Raw genomic sequence first — 17,506 nt, forward strand, 5'->3', positions numbered from 1 at the left:
TCCGGGTCGACCGCGGACCTCCGTGGGGGCGCGTCCCCGCCATGTTTGGTCTGCAGCCAGCCACGCTCGGCCGCGCCCCCCCCGCTGCGGAAGTTATGGCCCGAGTCCGCAAACCCGAGCTCCTGCCGGGCGGCACAAATGTCCCCGGTAAAAGCGCAGCGGGTGACGCCGCCAACCCGGCGTCCGTGTCCCAGAAGCTCCGGGCCGCTGCCTTCTATGGAGTCAGTTCTTTCCTCATCGTCGTGGTGAATAAAAGCGTCCTGAGCGGCCACAGGTAGGGGAGCAATGCGGACTTTGGACACACGTCGCCACCGGTGCAATGGAGGCGTTAAAGTGGGAATCCGAGAGATTAGTTTGTTTAAAAAAAATTAAATTAAAAAAAAGTTTTAATAAGGTCATTACATACTTTATTTAGCTGGCGCTTGATGAGAAACAGACATGTTGTGCATGTGCTCCTCTATCTACTGTGTTTGCCTTGGTGGCGGGGTCCGCCTTCCCCGGTGCGAACAGGCAGCTGCGGTGAATCTGATGGGCCGGTTGGGGTTGTTCATACTCTTATGTTGTTTACGTCCATCACAGATTCCCCTCGTCAACATGTGTCGGGATCGGCCAAGTAAGCGTCATTGAACCGTCTGCGCTGCCGTTGGCTGTTTAGGACAAAGAACCTTCCCTGGTGAACTGTCTCTGCGCCCGATTAATCATTTTCCCGCTGAACCACCTTTTAAAGATGCTGGCTACTGTTGTGGTGCTGAGGACGGCAAAGGCCTCGGGGGTCATCACGTTTGCAGATGTGGATTTGAGAATACCCCAAAAGGTGAGAAGATATGTCAGACGTAATTGCTGAGGACTCAATATCCACGTGTGTGTATATATGTCGTACAAACATATATGGATGTATTTGTAGTAATAACTTCTAATTTTTTATTGAGCGTTTCATGCACAACATGCAATTCAGACGTGCTTTACATGAATAGAAGGCAATCGAACTGAAATAATAATAACTCATGTAAAGCAATCAAACAAAATACATAAATACATATACGTACATACATACATACACAAACATATATACATACATACATAAATACATACATACATGTATGTACATACATACATACATACATGTATGTACGTACATACATACATACACGTATATACATGCACGTACTGTACATACATGTACATGCATACATACATATGCACACATACATACATGTACGTACATACATGTATGTACGTACATACATACATACACGTATATACATGCACGTACTGTACATACATGTACATGCATACATACATATGCACACATACATACATGTACATACACGTATGTACATACATACATACATACATACATGTACATACATCCTGTACATACATACATACATACTGTTCATGTACATACATACATACATGTACATACATACATGTACATGTACATACATACTGTACATGTACATACATACATACATACATACATACTGTTCATGTACATACATACATGTACATACATACTGTACATGTACATACATACATACGTATACATGCATACTGTACATGTAAATACATGTACATACATGCATGTACGTACATACATACATATACATACATAAATCATGTATGTACGTACATACATACATACACGTATATACATGCATGTACCGTACATACATGTACATGCATACATACATATGCACACATACATGTGCATACAATCCATTTACGTGTATGTATGACTTATGTATGCACACATACATACCTGTACATACACATACGTAGGTACATACATACATACATACATACATACATACATACATACATACATACATACATACAGTTCATGTACATACATACAGTTCATGTACATACATACTGTACATGTACATACATACATATACATGCATACTGTACATGTAAATACATGAACATACATGTACATACATGCATGTACATACATACATACATACATACATACATACATACATACATACATACATACATACATACATAGATAGATAGATAGATAGATAGATAGATAGATAGATAGATACATACATACATACATACATACATACATACATACATACATACATACATACATAGTTTTGGAAGTGGAGTTATATGAATGTCTGTGTGTTCGTCTCCACAGATGTTCCCTCTCCCAGTCCTGTCGGTTGGGAATCAGATCACAGGATTATTTGGGACACAACGGCTGAAGTAAGAGCGGCGTCGCTGTAAATTCGGTGTCAACACCTCAAACTCTTGACGGTTCACTCCCTGTCTGTCGCCCCCAAACAGTCTGCCCATGTTCACGGTGTTGAGGAGGTTTTCCATTCTGCTCACCATGGTGTTCGAGGGATTGTTACTGAAGTGAGTGGGACCACGGCGCCGCGTCTCCTTTCCGTCCGAACTGGGACTTTGAATCGCTCATGTGTCGCTGTTGATCGCTGCCCCACAGGAAGAGCGTCTCGCGCTCCGTCAAGCTGACGGTGTTCGCCATGATCTTCGGTGCCTTCATCGCTGCCAGGTGAGGGGCAAACCGACATCCGTGCCGAGTGGCGGCGTCCAAAACTTTTAACGCCACGGATCGGTGCCTCGGGGGAAGGAAAAGGAAAAAAACCTTCACGGCATATTTCATCGTATCATATTTCATCATATCTCATATTTCAGATCATATTTCATCATATCTCATATTTCATCATATCTCACCATATTTCATTATATGTCATCATATATCTCATCGTATTTCATAATGTCATATTTCATCATATCTCACCATATTTCATCTTATCTCATATTTCACCATATCTCATCATATCTCATCATATTGCATCATATCTCATCATACCTAATTTCCTTGCATTCTTTAATTCCAGCTCAGATTTGTCCTTTGACCTTCTTGGATATGTGTTCATCATGCTGAACAACATCTTCACCGCAGCCAGTGGGGTGTGCGTCAAGCAGAAATTAGACTCTAAGGTATGTTATTGTGGATCTAAAGATAAAATACTATTAAATGTAAAAAAAAAAAAAATACACATTGGGGTTATGTTATTTTATCAATTTGGTAAATCCAAAAATTCCCCAACTGAAGAAAACATCACACCGTAGACTCTGTAATAACTTAGTGAGTACAAAGTAATAATTTGAGTTTTTGAGGAAGCGCAAATATTTTCGCTTTGGTATGAAATCACGCGCCGGAGGAAACGCCCCGTGTCGAGTACGAGAAACAGGCGATCGCCGGGGCTTCGCGTCCGACACTTCCCCATTCAGTCGGTGTTTGTTTACGCTTCCTCTTTATTCATGTTGATATTTCTGGAGAAAAACATGTCACTCGTCAAAAAAAAAAACAACAACTATAAATCAACCAACATTACTTCTCCCAATAAGTAAAAAAAATAAAATAATCACATTGTTGCTGTGGTCCTGATAGGAGCTGGGGAAGTACGGGATCCTCTACTACAACGCTCTGATCATGATCGCTCCCACGGTGGTGTGCGCCTGGTACGCAGGCGACTTGCAGACAGTAAGGAGCTTTTGGGAGGAAAATATCCCGATTAAGTTCAAGTTCAAAGGACCTGGTCATAACTTGTCATTTTAAACCCTATATACAGGGTTCTTATCAGCCTCGATGATGTAAGTACAGGAATGCCTTGAAAATAGCCTGCGGAGGGCTTTGAAAAGTTTAAAAAAAAAAAAAATTTTCCCCAGAATCGCTTCTACGACGTAGATGATGCCAGAGAAACGTCCATTTAATCCAGTGCGGCTGGAAATAGACACTTTTAATAGTAGACGACAGTGAGATTAATAATAAATACACAGTATATAATAGTTATACTATTAATGAATAAGACAACGGGACTAAGATTATATTTAAATTAATAAAGAACACATGGAAAATTGACTTTTTGTTTTGTACTTAGTCATTGAAAATGTGAAAAAGGTGCTTTAAAAAGTACTTGAAAGTCCTTGAATTTCATTTTGTAATGGCAGAATATACCCTGTACACCATGTACACCTAAACCAATAATTTATCCTGTGCAGAGAATCACATTTAGTGTATTCTGTATATAAGGTGTGTGTGTGTGTGTGTGTGTGTGTGTGTGTGTGTGTGTGTGTGTGTGTGTGTGTGTGTGTGTGTGTGTGTGTGTGTGTGTGTGTGTGTGTGTGTGTGTGTGTGTGTTTCCGTTCTGAGTATTTAATTTTAATTTAGAGTTTACTTTTTTATTCTTTTAGACTATTAAGGTTTGTTTTTAGAGAAACGCACCAGTCCTCCCCGTGACAACTTCCTGGCGCATGGAAATGTTCTCAAATGAACCTAAACAATAAAGTCATTTGGGATCTTTAAAAACTGAGCCGAAGCTCCGGTGTTGTTCCAGTGATGTCGTCATTCGCTTCCTTGTTCCTTGTTCAGGCGTGGCAGTTCAGCGGATGGTCCGACCCGCTGTTTGTTTTGCAGTTTGTTCTCTCCTGCGTGATGGGGTGAGCACGCCCTGCTCATATTCAGTTTGTTTTGTTTGTTTTGTTTTGTCTGCTTGTTTTTTCCCGTCCACGAGCGTCCTCCTCTCACATCGCGTGGCTTTTTCTCCGCAGCTTCGTCCTGATGTACTCCATCGTGCTTTGCACTCAGTACAACTCCGCCCTCACCACCGCCATCGTGGGCTGTATCAAAGTAATGACGCTTGACAGAAAAAGAGTTAAATCCAAAATCCAAAATCCAAGCAACGACGTGGAACACTGACCACTCCTCTTATCCGCTCTGCAACCTGCAAACAGAACATCCTGGTGACGTACGTGGGCATGACGCTCGGCGGGGATTACATTTTCTCTTGGACCAACTTCATCGGTCTACACATCAGGTGAGAAACTCGGTTGAATTTGACTCAGTCGGGGACGTTGGATTGAGTTGTTACACATTGGTTTTTTTTTTGTTTGTTTTTTGTTTCTTTTCCTTGTCTCAGCATCGCTGGAAGTCTGGTGTACTCCCACATAACCTTCACAGAGGAGCGGTCAAGTAAGAAAAAATGACAAATAAATATCCATTCACCCCGTCGGGTTAAAAGTCAGGTTTTGTTTTCTGTAATTTTCCATCAATGTGGCATTGAGGGAGTGGGTATTAAACTGTATTTCCTATAAAAAAAACAAAAAACGTAAGAAATATTTGCATCTAATTTGACAGAAAAAGCGTGAAGCATCGAGGACATGGGAGAAGCTCTGGCCACCGTATGCATTCCAACGTGTATGTATGGATGTATATTTCAATATGTATATACAGTAAATTGGGGATGCACTAGAACCACTTTCTCATTCATCACGACATCATTTATTAGTCGCAGTTGTTCAAAGTGAAGTGTGTCCACAGTCCCAGACACATTAACATAAACATTTCAGATCATTTGGTCTCCTCTGGAAAAATCTAACCACACTAAACAATATATTTTTTTATTATCATGTTGTATTCATTTTGTATACAAATCGTTCCATCGTTTATTCTCATCTATTCACTGTGTATTTAATGTGTTTTTGTACCTGCAGTGTGACGTCATATAAGTGCATATTTGATGACAAGCAGGTGAATCGTAAACTAGGGCTTTGCCAACCGTGACTCTGTGCCCACACACAAATTAAGTCTTCCGAGTCTCTGTGAACGCAGCATCACTTCCTGCTTTGGAGCGCGCCAGAGAGCCGTGTCTAACACACCACCAGAGACCGAGTCCGCCAGTTAATTGATCGTGGCTTTTGCGTTGACCCCGTTTGTCATTAAATATGCAAGTATTGATGTTAACATTACAGCAACACCTCCGGGATAAATGTTTGAAAAATACACTAGCACACAAAAGCTCCATTCCTCAGCTTGTGCGTCGGACAATATTGATGTAATGTAATTAAGGCAATGATTTAATGGACGCTATCATTGCTAATTAACCCTTCACCAGTAAGGCTCCATGTTCCGGGTGTGTGGACCTTCTGCGTCATGGATTCAGCCTGTTCTCCCAATCACCATGGTGTTCTGATGACCACAGTTGGTATTCTGTCCGGAACTGGAGCATTCGAAGAATTAGTACAGCCTTGCAATTTTCATCTTACTTGATTACTCAAGGACTTTTACCTGACGAAATGCAAATATTTTAACTGTTAAATTGATTGTACACAGTCATGCACCGGAGGAAATGCCAGTGTTGAGCACTAGAAATGTTTTGAGGAAATGTCGTGATAATCGGAAAAGGACAAATGAACATTTCGTAGTAATGCAAAATAAATCTGTACCGACTGTATTGGCTTTCAATGAATCAATACAGCGATTCTACAGCCATTTATTAAATATATCCAACATTGCCCCATCCAGTCGGTGTTGGTATACGCTTCATTTTTATTCATGTTGCCATTTCTGGAGTAAAACATGTCAAAAAAAATAATTAAAACTGTAAATAAATCATTACTTCTGCCAATAAGGACAAAGCGTTTCAACAATTAGTGGATGTATGCTCAAAAGCTGGTTACATCAATGTAAAACATTGAGCCATTAAACAGAAAAACGCTACTGCATCAAAAAGTGAAGGTCTTCCACATCCAAGCGGTTTCCATGCGATGGTAGACACCGAGCCCTAAGCGGGAGCAGATGTCGCCGGAACCTAAGCACTTCAAACGAGCAGTTTACAAACTAAACGCAAGCAGCTACATTTCACTTTGTCGGGCAGGTGTTTACATAGTGGGGCACAGGGGTCTGCGGAGGGGGAAACGGAGGAATGGGAAATGCTGTCGAGAGAAGGAACAGGAATGGCTACAGTTTAATTCATCCCAGAGCGACGTGGGCCAGAGATCTTTAGGAATACAAGAGAAACTGACATAAAGAGATGACGGATCGTTATCAAAAAGTGTACCAACTGCACGATAAGAAATCTATACAAACTTTACAATAAAAAACGTGGACATTCCTCCTAGTAAAAACAAGCAAAGGACCATGAAGAAAAACATAACAAAAAAAATTTCAGCGACCTGCTAAGCAATGAGTTATATAGTACAGGACATCACTGATGTCAGCTGCTTTACACAAACAAACCAACACCCATTGGTTTATTTTTATAATCAAACATACATAACCACGGCTACGGCCAAAAACGGGTCCAAAATGGCAGGATCGGCAGTGCAACGGCGCTGTAATAGCTGCTTCACCACTCCAGAGCGACAACGAAAACCAACTTTCAGAGCAAGTGCAACTAAAAGTGAGCGGGCAACAGCAGTTGTCCTTCTGCCTTGCATGTTTTTGAAAATTGTCCTTTTAATGTCATGTATCCTCGTTCTCCAAGTTCAAATGGCTTGAATAGCACATACCCATCATAATAATCTTATTAAAAAATATAAATATCTCTTAGTGTAAAAAAATATCACAGGCGAGTTATCTTTTTCTATTACAAATATCAGAGTGGGCGCAATATCCTTCTTTTTCTTGCAAGATTTCAAGACCAGTCGAAAAGATGAGAATGAATAATCCTTGCGGGTTGAGGGACTGTTGGTAAGAGGACAGACTTAATTTGGGAGTAAGAATTCAGGAGGAGGAGCAGGATGGGGTTTTTTTTTTTGTGTGTGTGTGACTGGACAGTAGGTGGTGGAAGGTTGGGGGGGCTCCTTTTACAATCAGTCCGCTGCCCTACTTCCATCACTGGGCTTTGTTTGGTTGCTAGATGCTACACTTCAGGGGCCGGATGGGCTCGGCTCCTACAGCCCGCCGGTCGGTTTTGGGGATTAGCACGAAATTCAACCAACATCAACACGCACAACGTCAACACAGCCCCGAGCGTTCAGTTCTCCTGAGCCCGAGGGGTCTCCAGCTCGCTCTGGAGCAGCGGCTCGGCCTCCACCCTGCAGCGCTTCGCGGGCCTGTCCGGTGCCGCCGCCGCCTCCCTGTGCTCCGCAGGGGAATCCAGAGAACCGTTCCGGTCGTGGCTGGGGGCGCTGAGCTGAGCGCAGCCGTTGGAATTTGAGTCGTGGTCCGATACGAGGGGAGGAGGAATGTCCGACGCAGAGTGGGGAGGCCCGTTGGCCTGCACCGGCTCTGGTTTGACTTCATTAGCCAACGGCATTTGGGAGCATTCCACTGAGCCCAAAACATGGCTCACTAAACCTGCGGGTGTAAAGGTGGAACAACTGTTAAAAAAAGGAGGCCTCAAATCAAAGCACTACCAAAATACAGATATTTAAATGGAAATGTGTAAGATTGTTTTGTTTAAAAGTCCCATACTTTAGATTAAACTAATTGTGATTGCACAGAGTACTCAGCCAACGAAATGCATTTTACCATCCTAGTACCTGATGTATCTAGGAGGAGCCGGGGATCGAACCGGCAATCCGATTACTAGATGACCCGATCTACCTCCTGAGCCCCCCCCCCTCCCTTTTTTTAATCTTTTATTTTATTTTCATCTTTTATTTGACATTTATCCCACATGGATTTAGCTGGCACTCAATGTATCTACTCTTCTACGTGCTGATGTCATTGCTGGTGGATGGGTCTGCTTTTTTTGTAAAGAACGCACAGACAGGAACTGAAATGTAGCCGCAGTGAATTTGATAAAAGCAGCGTGATGAACAGCACAAGTATATCCCCACCACCTTATGAACAAGATATATATATATATATATATATATATATATATATATATATATATATATATATATATATATATAAAATCATATCAAACAATACTTTGGAGAAAAGAAAGTAATCTGTCTTAGAGCACAGACCCGGGTAAAAGCGGATGTTTTTTTTTTAAACGTGTGCCGGGTTCCTCACCGTTCTGACTGCTGCCGTCCTCTTTCTCTGAGTGGCTGGTGCTGCTGTTGGAGGTAGTGGGAGGCGGGGACTCCGCCCGGCTGGATGCAGCACTCTCCGTCTCATCCAACAGCCTGTCCATGTAATCCCTGGTGACCGTTACATTCAACTCAATCTACAGTCACCACCCTCACTGATTATAATTACTGCCAATCTGGAAAATATCTATATGTAGAATTTTGCCAATTATTTTTATTTTTTTCTGAAATTACTCACGTAACACCAGGGTGAAGATTATATTTCCTTTTCCCAAGTCTGGTTTGCTGTGCAAAGAAATCATAACGCTCAGACTTCTTCCACATGTAATAAAAGGCCACACATTCTCCTACAGACCTAGTTCTCACCTGAAAAATTTAATTCAGCACATATGAAATAGATGTTATTAAAATCATCTGCAGGGGTGAACTCAGGACAATTTCAACTCTGGGATGAATAACATTTTTTTTTTTGCAAATTAGGACAAAATAAAAAAATTAAAAAAAAAGATTTGTTGGAATTTGTAAAGTTAGCTCTCCAGAGTTGAAATTGGGCTGAATCCAAATCTGAACAACAATAAACATTAAAATTATATTTCATGAACATTAAAGGAATAATTCACTATTTTTCAATCCAGACCTTATTAAAATGCAGGTTTCCATAATTTATTACTGAACGCTTTACGACTAAAAAACACAGCTCTTTGCTGCAGCGTGTCACTGTGCTTACCACAGTCCAAAGGGGGCAAAAGCCTATAAAAAAAAAAAAAAGCTAAAAAATAAAACCTTTCTTTTCCCTTTAGCAAACTGCAAACCTAGAATAAGACTTTAGCAAGCTGCATTTTATGATCTTTTTATTGACTCTCAAATCAGTAGGCTTCGGATGAACTGCAGCAATTGCAAAAATAAGTTAGTTGTGATATTAATTTTATTCACAAATATATACACCAAAACGTATGGCTATAATGTGAGTTACCTGTAAAAGAGCTAACATTTTAACACTTAAACACCGTCTCCCCTGTTGGACTGCATGTAAGCACAGCGGAGATGGAGCAGTTCCGGAAGATTCTCAAGAGCAAGGCGTTTTAAATGACGGGGCCTGGATTGAGAAATGGTGAACCTGTCCTTTAAGAAATATTGGCAAAACAAAGCGCCGTCTTTTAATGAAATCAGTCAACGAAGCACAGTTTCCTCACCTTGTTGGCCTGTATTAAATGAAAGTCTTTGCCATAAGCCTTGAGACCTTGCTCAAAATTTCTACATTCCTCTTCAGTCCAGACGGATAATTCGTCTGTTGCAGAGAACAGAGGGAGTTAATATTGAAGCTGCATTGACAACTCTTAAAATGTATTATCATTCAGTGAAAGGAAAAACAAAACAAAACAAAAAAAACATTGGTGAACGTTTGACAGGTAGGGGAATGTTGTTCAAACGTTTTGAGGTCAACGCATCAACTGTATGATACAGTTTCTTAGGTGAAGTCACCCATTTGCGACAAATTAGAAATAAAACTAAACACATGCAGTGAGGAATGAACATAAATGCTAACTATCAGCGACGCAACCGTCCCCCTGTGTCACTTTGAAGTGAGCAGTTCAACTCAACAGCTGTGAAGTGATCCCTGCGGCTGCTTACCTCTCGCTGCTTTCACATTAAACTTGAGTCTTCTCAAGGCTTCCTCCGTGTCAAAGTCACACTTCACCAATTCATACAATGCCTGTAGCAACAGTTACAGGTTGAGTTAAACGGATGATCTGCAACTAAAAATGACACCCTGATATCAATTATATTTTGGGGACGACTTTTGGTGCCTTCACAAGATGTTTACACACAATATTTGAGGAACAATTGTTAGTTATGTGGATTTGTTTGACCAAGCAGGTAGAAGCATTCATTAAAACAGCTTTAACAGTATGAAGTTCAGAGAGTTCACTGTGAGGCTCCTTAAAGACGACATTTAACTACATCATGATATGACAATAACCAAAATCCCATACAATATCTGGTTTTATCACAATATCGATATTATAACGATATATCGCCCGGCTCTTATCTGGAACAACATCTTTTAATTAACAAGGTGCAAGAGTTAATCAGTAAAGCATGGCAGCCATACTATACATAGACACAGTGTGAGTAATGGGAACACGCCAAAAAGAGACTCAACTCCAGAACGACTGCATTCTGGAAGGTCTTTCTTTACGATGTGGGTTTACTGGACTAGCTTTGTGTGAACGTGGTGATAATTGTTTAAGCCTTATTTCTTTTAGCGGGGGCGATCGTTTCACCTGCTCATTATCTTTGATATGTGACCCCTCTGGTATGGCATCCACCCCCTTCTCCTCTCCAGTTCGCCTCGATGCCTCCGTCAGGAATTCCACCACTTTGCCTTCTGAGAGGCACTCTGGGTTCCATAAAAGCTGGTCATCATTTTCGTACACTGCAGGGAGAATTAAATAACCAGGGTTATGGTTTTTATTGGAGGTTTTGTTGACAAAGACTGATGTAAGATGTAATTATTGTGAGGCCGCTTGGACAAGACACTGTTAAATAAAGTCATTGTAAGGTGTAGCTGCACCATGCAGATATACAGGTATTGAAATAAAGACAGATCATACCAACTTACCCTTTTCATTGTCTTTATATTTACATAGACCCGCTGGTGTTTCCGCCTGATACATGGAACCCACCATGATCTCCTGTTAAACACACACACACACACACACAACCAATTTGGAATAAGAGGGATGACACAGTTCTCAAAAGTCTTGTGACGTGCTTTTGATTCAACTCCACTTATTCTGAGGTTTTGCAGCGAATCGGTGCTGTTTGTTCCAGAGGCCCAAACGCTGTGTCCGAGGAAATATTTTAATATCTTTTTGACATCAGTCTCAAGGTGAGTTTCAGTGGCAGTTTTCTTTTAACCAATGTATTTTTAAAATGTATATTCTAGGGATGTACCCGACTCAGAATTGTCAGTCAAATCGTATTTGGTTGACAAAATGGAACGCTCAAAGTCTTGTTTTAATTTCACTCGGGTCGAAGCCAACCATGCTCGTTGTCACAAGTGCAACCAGTCTTTTGCATGTAAGGGAGAAAAACACGAGCATTCGAAACATTTATCAAAAGTGCATCACATACACATGGAGAAGCAGTATCGTAGGCGTAGTAGTACCTCTAAAATCAAAATGATACCCATCCCTATAGTCGAGCGCCGTCCTCACGCTTTTTAGTTGTTTTATTTGCAGTTCTCCGTGATCGGGTCCGTGTCCGGACAATTCACACTTACAAAAATATATTTATGATTCCCCTTATTTATAATTCCTCATTGAAATTGTATCCCCGTGCAATATTGTAAGCGTCTGTTTTATCCTTTTATTGTAATGCACGCTGACAAACAAATAAAATAAATAACAACTGGTCGACTTGAAGAATCTCAGTCGACCGGCGGGTCTCCTCCCACTGATATCCGGCTCGTGGACTTTCAGGGGGCAGCCCTGGTATATTCCCATCAACTTTACGGTTTATCCCTTTGTGAAGTAGAGGAAGGGTTCCAGTGATTGAGCAAATGTATATTAGCCAATACTGACACTAAAACCACAAGTAAAATCGACTGAGGATATCATTTTAATCCCAAAGTTATTTTTCTCACACAGACCTGTATTAATCCTGCACTAATTCGAGCTTCCTACCTTTTTCCAGTCTTCAGATGGGACGTAGTCCTCATCCTCAGACTCCTCCTCCCCATCATTGTTATCTGAAACAGGATATAAATGATAAATGTTTCAGATTTATGCCCTGTTCCCACCATTTATATTTTGTACCGCATTCATGTCAATCTATCACAATCAGTTGACATGCTTCCAGTAATGAAATAAAGTTGTTTTGCATAATTCCAACCTTTGACAAAAGAAAAATCTCGACCAATAGCAAAGTTGAAGAAGAGCGAAAAATAGAGAAATTTATAATTTTAGCAGTGTCAAAGCATTCAATTTCACACAATTATGCAGTGACAAATTGCTCTACAAAATAAAAATGCTATGGTCAGAAGTGAGTTGTGAGACAGGAGTAGAAGCTTTTTTCCCTTATTTTATGTTTTTACTGTTTATAACTAAACTAACCAGTTGACCAACTACACAGCCTACGTTGCAAAGACATGTATGGGAATCTCAGAAAGACCTTTAAGGTGTGACCAAAAGCCTCAGGACAATTTACTTCAAGTGATTTAAAATACATGAACATAATCGAAGGCCATACAACACAGTATCTAATAGAGAGTAATACAGAGGCCTCGTTCGTACTTTCAAAGTATTTGAGTTTCTGGGTGCGAATCAGGTCTGCGGTGCCGAGTGATCTGACAGAGCGTGTGCGACCCTCGCTGGGGGCCTTGGTCTCGCCCTCCTGTCCCAACGACATCTTTACGCCCTCAGCCTAGAAACGACGACACAAAGACACAAAGTTAAAACAGTATGCCAGAAAGGTCAACAGTGTAATTAAAACAACAAAAATTTAAATAAAAATTTCTGTCAATCTGAGGTTTATAAAAGTAAAAAACAGGACACACACCTCATTCCTCTTCAGTTCCCCGGTGCTTCTGCTGCTCTCATCGTTGTCCAGGTCCTCCTCTTCTTCTTCCTCATCCTCCTCCTCCTCTTCATCATCTTCATCCTCCTCGGGCTCTTCCTCTTCTTCTTCCTCCTCCTCGTCCGCAGGTGAGCCAGCCCCGTAGCCGTACAAACTCAACAACTCATCAATGGGCATCTCTCCCTCCTAATGTAATCAAAAGACCTGTAAAGGTTACTCTTCTCCTGTTTGTGAGACAGTGATAACAAGCACCAAGAAGTCAAATCCAACACCCTGGGAGACCGTTCAAATCATTGGTCTGCAGTACTTGCTACCACAGTTCTACAGTGCAGTAACTGGTTAGAGACTTGGGCTGCCATAACATCATAAAGGCAATATCACAATGAGAATAAGTGCTATGACTGCTGCAGTTGATATAAAAAATGGCATGTATGCCTCTGTGATTTTTGTCACATAAAGCATAGAAATATGAAAAATAAAATATAACCGGAAGTGAGGACTATATAAAACAGAAAATGCTCACCCTATTATTAAGTGTGCACTAGGCTTGGGCGATCTTGGAAAATTCCAATCGCCGATTGCTGGGGGGCAGCAATTGTCGACATACAATTTTATCGGGGGCGTGTGCCTGGTGGGATTCGAGCGCACGCATAGAACGTAATGTAATGCGGCAAATGCGGTCTCCTGTAGCATTCATTATTTACAAGTATTTACACAAAAACATCCAATTTTTACTAAATTAAGTCACATGGCAACGGAAGGCAACAGGGAGACACGTTAAAAATTGTTTCATAGATGCAGGAAACAAACAAGAACAAATAGGTCCCAAATAGAAACACAGGTACGGGAGCCTGCACACACCGCTGTCTGGAGGAGAAACAAACAAACAAAAAAAAAACTCCACTCCAATTCTCTGCGTCAGGTTTACTTATTTTAATTTTCCATACAAGTAAGAAACTAAGGAAAAAAAAAAAATCAAAATCTTTCTCTATGAGATTCTATTATATATTGCTATATGATAATCACAAGATTTGCATACTGAGCAACAGGTACGTGCATTGGAGGTGGGGGTGCCCGAGCATCTGCCCCATGGACCCCACAGTGCCCTTCTTGTCAGGCGTGCTTTTTTTTTTTTTTTTTTTAATGGATATCAAGGTAGTGGATTGTCTGAGCAAGATATAATCATGAGGAATCCTCATGAAGCGGCACACCTGCAATGTGTGCACAGCCGGCGGTCTCTCGCTCTTTTTTTTTTTATCCACTAGGATTTAAAAAATAAAACAATAGTAAAAACATCTGCCATCAATGTCGATGGAATCATAAATCGGCCCAAGCCTAGTGTGCACATAGCGCTTCAAACAATTACCACATTCACGCAGTTACAAAGGGCAGTGCTTGCAGAAGTTGGCAGTTTTCTTCAAAAGGCACGGCAAATTAATCCAGTCTTTGTGATGTCACAACTCCCAAACAGGGCGCAGCAAAGAACTACAATTATGAGTACTGCACATTCTCTATTGGCGCTAACGTCTTATAAATAAAGTAATGTCGATGTTTAAAGGCAGATTTATGGTCGTCAAAACACCGCAGGAGCTTCTTTTGAGCCTTGCGCAGGACGTAAAGACCCCTGCCAGGGCTAACCTCTCCAAAAATCGAACTATGCGTAAGGTGACGCAACACTGTAAGCACTGTGATTGGCCCCCTTCCTCTGGGCACTGTACATATATTTCCATTATGTAACTTCCTCTGCATTCAACTTGGTAGCTAAATTAAAACCCCAAAACCCCCTAAAACAAGCAAGCTCAAGAGTTTTGTGGACCCTACATTGAGACTCTGGCCTAGATAACCTCAGAATTTATGACCAATAACAAATGACCTGACTACAGTCTGTGTAGTGAGGACATTGATATGGTGTGTTTTAATATTTGCAACTATGCTGCAAGATGATAATTCCATATTGACCAGCTACTCCAGGACTAATTCATACCCCACCCTGATCAAATCTTCACGTCTTCTTAATCATTGTTGTAGACTACACAATATTTGCATTATCAGTTTCACAATAGCTTGTTTACTGGAACTCACGCGGGCAAGATCTTCAATCTCGGTGGCGTTGGTGTCGTCTGCAGTTTCCATCATTTCCTCCTCCTCCAGAGTTCGCTCATCATCAAAGTCATGGACAAGCATATCTGCTGAAGGGTCAAAGTCATGGTCGTCGGAACCTACTGAACCTCCTAAAAAAGAAACATAAAACACACGATCGAGATTTTAAACCACCACGCCGATCAACACAACGGGATGGAAATCGGTCCTCTCATTGTTAAACAGCAAAATAATGACCTCGCCTCAACATTTATAACTATCATTACAAAAGTATGTGTTCTCACCACCGGGTGAGCTGCATAACTGCGTACCTGGGCTCGTACTCCCGAAGGAGGGCTGGAAAACAAAAGTAAAACAAAAACATTGAATGCTTCGGGCCACAATAGCGCGCACTCGACAAAGACCGCCGATTCAAATAAAGCAAACAAACTTTTATTCTGATTATATTCCGTTAGTGCGGCCGCTCATTCGTTCTGATTGTGACGCTGCGACACGACAATTTCGAAATGAAGTTCCTATCGAATCGAATCGAATCAAATCCAATCGAACTCAATCCATCGAGAGCCTGGGGATGGGAGGGCACTGGAAAAAGTGCGCCCGAAGCCGTGGCCTCGGAGCTCAGTTGAACTGGACCCGGTCGACGTTAACTTTTCTTCCCACCCCACGATACAACATTCAAAACCCAGCGCGATAACCATTCCGCCGCCGTGGTTCTTGTCATAACACGGCTTTATCACGGTGCGGGGCGTGCGCTTCTCAACTGACTGAAACATCGAGTCCACATCTCGCTAGCTAAAGCTAACTGGGAAGCTAGCGTTAGCTTAAAGCCGAAGTTTAGCAAACACGGTGGTCTGGGGAACCGAAAGTATCGCAATATCGGCGAATGTACCCATGTTATTATTTATTTCGCGAAACGCTTGACGACAAATGCGATATAAAGGCGTTCGGATGAAACGGCAGCCCGCCGCAAAGGGGACTTTTGTTGTTTGAGAATATTTATTCCACTTTCTTACCTCCGCCATGTTTGCGATCCTTCAGGGGTCACGCGGGGGGTCAGCGCAAGTACCCGGATGAACCGCACCGCCCCCAAGCTGCAGCACCGCGACGTGTGACGGCGCGATACTCAAATTACATTATTATTATTATTATTATTATTATTATTATTATTATTATTGTTGTTGTTATTATTGTTATTGTTATTATTATTATTATTGTTATTATTATTATTATTGTTATTGTTTTTATTATTGTTATTGTTATTATTGTTGTTATTGTTATTGTTATTATTTTGATTATTATTATTGTTACTATTATTATTATTATTATTGTTATTATTAATATTATTGTTATTATTATTGTTACTATTATTATTATTATCATTATTACAAATAATAATTATGTTGTTGCTGTTGTTTGATTATTGCCTGCGCCGTAAATATACTGTATGTATTTGATGAAGAATGTATTCTGAAATCAAAAAACATTATTTTTATTATTATAATTGTTTTATTTTATTTTTGTTTTATTTACAGGGCCCGACACTAACTTTTGGAAGTGGTCGCCCAAATCGGGTTGCCCAGGGCAACTGAGCAACTGCTTTTGTCGGGCCCTGTTTTATTACTATTATTAGTGGTGGAAGCATGTTGTCCTTATCATTATTATTTGCCTTATATTAATATAAAGCACTGAATTGCAGTTTGTATGAAATGTGTTTTACAAAGATTATTATTATTGTTGTTGTTATTTTGTTATGATTATGGACAAATTGCCAAAGAAATTTAGAAATCAAACATTTCCACCCTATGAGTTTAACTACAAATCGAGAACCTATAAAAAAAAACTACAGTAATTTATTATTTATTTGACGACCATCAAAAGAATCCAAGATTCTCCAAGTCCAAGAAAGTGAAGTTTATTTGTATGGGCCCGGTATTTAAACTTTCACTGCATCACTTTATCACAATTGCTTTACAGGATCACATTCAAAAGACACCCAATAACACAATGGCCTCCA

The 17,506-nt window shown here is 40.8% G+C and overlaps 2 protein-coding genes across 6 annotated transcripts; one reads left to right on the forward strand and one right to left on the reverse strand.

Moving 5' to 3' along the window:
* On the forward strand, window positions 1–6,462 carry LOC307238213 (solute carrier family 35 member D2-like protein). 3 transcript variants are annotated; one of them, XM_080011112.1, is made up of 14 exons: window positions 1–274; window positions 580–613; window positions 728–814; window positions 2,153–2,220; window positions 2,302–2,373; window positions 2,462–2,530; window positions 2,880–2,982; window positions 3,437–3,529; window positions 4,418–4,485; window positions 4,597–4,675; window positions 4,780–4,862; window positions 4,965–5,017; window positions 5,183–5,242; window positions 5,940–6,462. In XM_080011112.1, the coding sequence occupies exons 1-13, from the start codon at window positions 42–44 to the stop codon at window positions 5,191–5,193; spliced, it is 1,053 nt and encodes a 350-aa protein (XP_079867238.1). In that variant the 5' UTR covers window positions 1–41; the 3' UTR covers window positions 5,194–5,242; window positions 5,940–6,462. The 3 variants fall into 3 exon arrangements, with proteins under 3 accessions (XP_079867238.1, XP_079867239.1, XP_079867240.1); XM_080011113.1 differs by having other exon boundaries at window positions 3,440–3,529; XM_080011114.1 differs by lacking the exon at window positions 3,437–3,529.
* Window positions 6,463–6,605: 143 nt separating this feature from the next.
* On the reverse strand, window positions 6,606–16,514 carry mier1b (mesoderm induction early response 1b, transcriptional regulator; the record flags this gene model as incomplete). 3 transcript variants are annotated; one of them, XM_080011111.1, is made up of 13 exons in its annotated part: window positions 6,606–8,125; window positions 8,795–8,922; window positions 9,050–9,177; window positions 10,005–10,099; window positions 10,444–10,525; window positions 11,097–11,248; window positions 11,435–11,507; window positions 12,501–12,565; window positions 13,110–13,239; window positions 13,375–13,578; window positions 15,475–15,623; window positions 15,804–15,828; window positions 16,506–16,514. In XM_080011111.1, the coding sequence occupies 13 exons, from the start codon at window positions 16,512–16,514 to the stop codon at window positions 7,803–7,805; spliced, it is 1,563 nt and encodes a 520-aa protein (XP_079867237.1). In that variant the 3' UTR covers window positions 6,606–7,802. The 3 variants fall into 3 exon arrangements, with proteins under 3 accessions (XP_079867237.1, XP_079867236.1, XP_079867235.1); XM_080011110.1 differs by having other exon boundaries at window positions 9,050–9,096; window positions 16,506–16,513; XM_080011109.1 differs by having other exon boundaries at window positions 15,777–15,828; window positions 16,506–16,513.
* Window positions 16,515–17,506: the final 992 nt, after the last annotated feature.

This window comes from Zeus faber (genome assembly GCF_960531495.2).
Source record: "Zeus faber genome assembly, chromosome: 12".
In the NCBI taxonomy this organism is placed as follows: domain Eukaryota; kingdom Metazoa; phylum Chordata; class Actinopteri; order Zeiformes; family Zeidae; genus Zeus; species Zeus faber.

What these genes read in the sequence shown, in the direction of transcription:
- LOC307238213 (XM_080011112.1), top strand. Translation starts at nt 42, where the DNA reads ATGTTTGGTCTGCAGCCAGCCACGCTCGGCCGCGCCCCCCCCGCTGCG. An exon ending in ATTTGAGAATACCCCAAAAG is followed by an intron (nt 815 to 2,152) that starts GTGAGAAGATAT and finishes TCGTCTCCACAG; the next exon opens with ATGTTCCCTCTCCCAGTCCT. An exon ending in GGTGCCTTCATCGCTGCCAG is followed by an intron (nt 2,531 to 2,879) that starts GTGAGGGGCAAA and finishes CTTTAATTCCAG; the next exon opens with CTCAGATTTGTCCTTTGACC.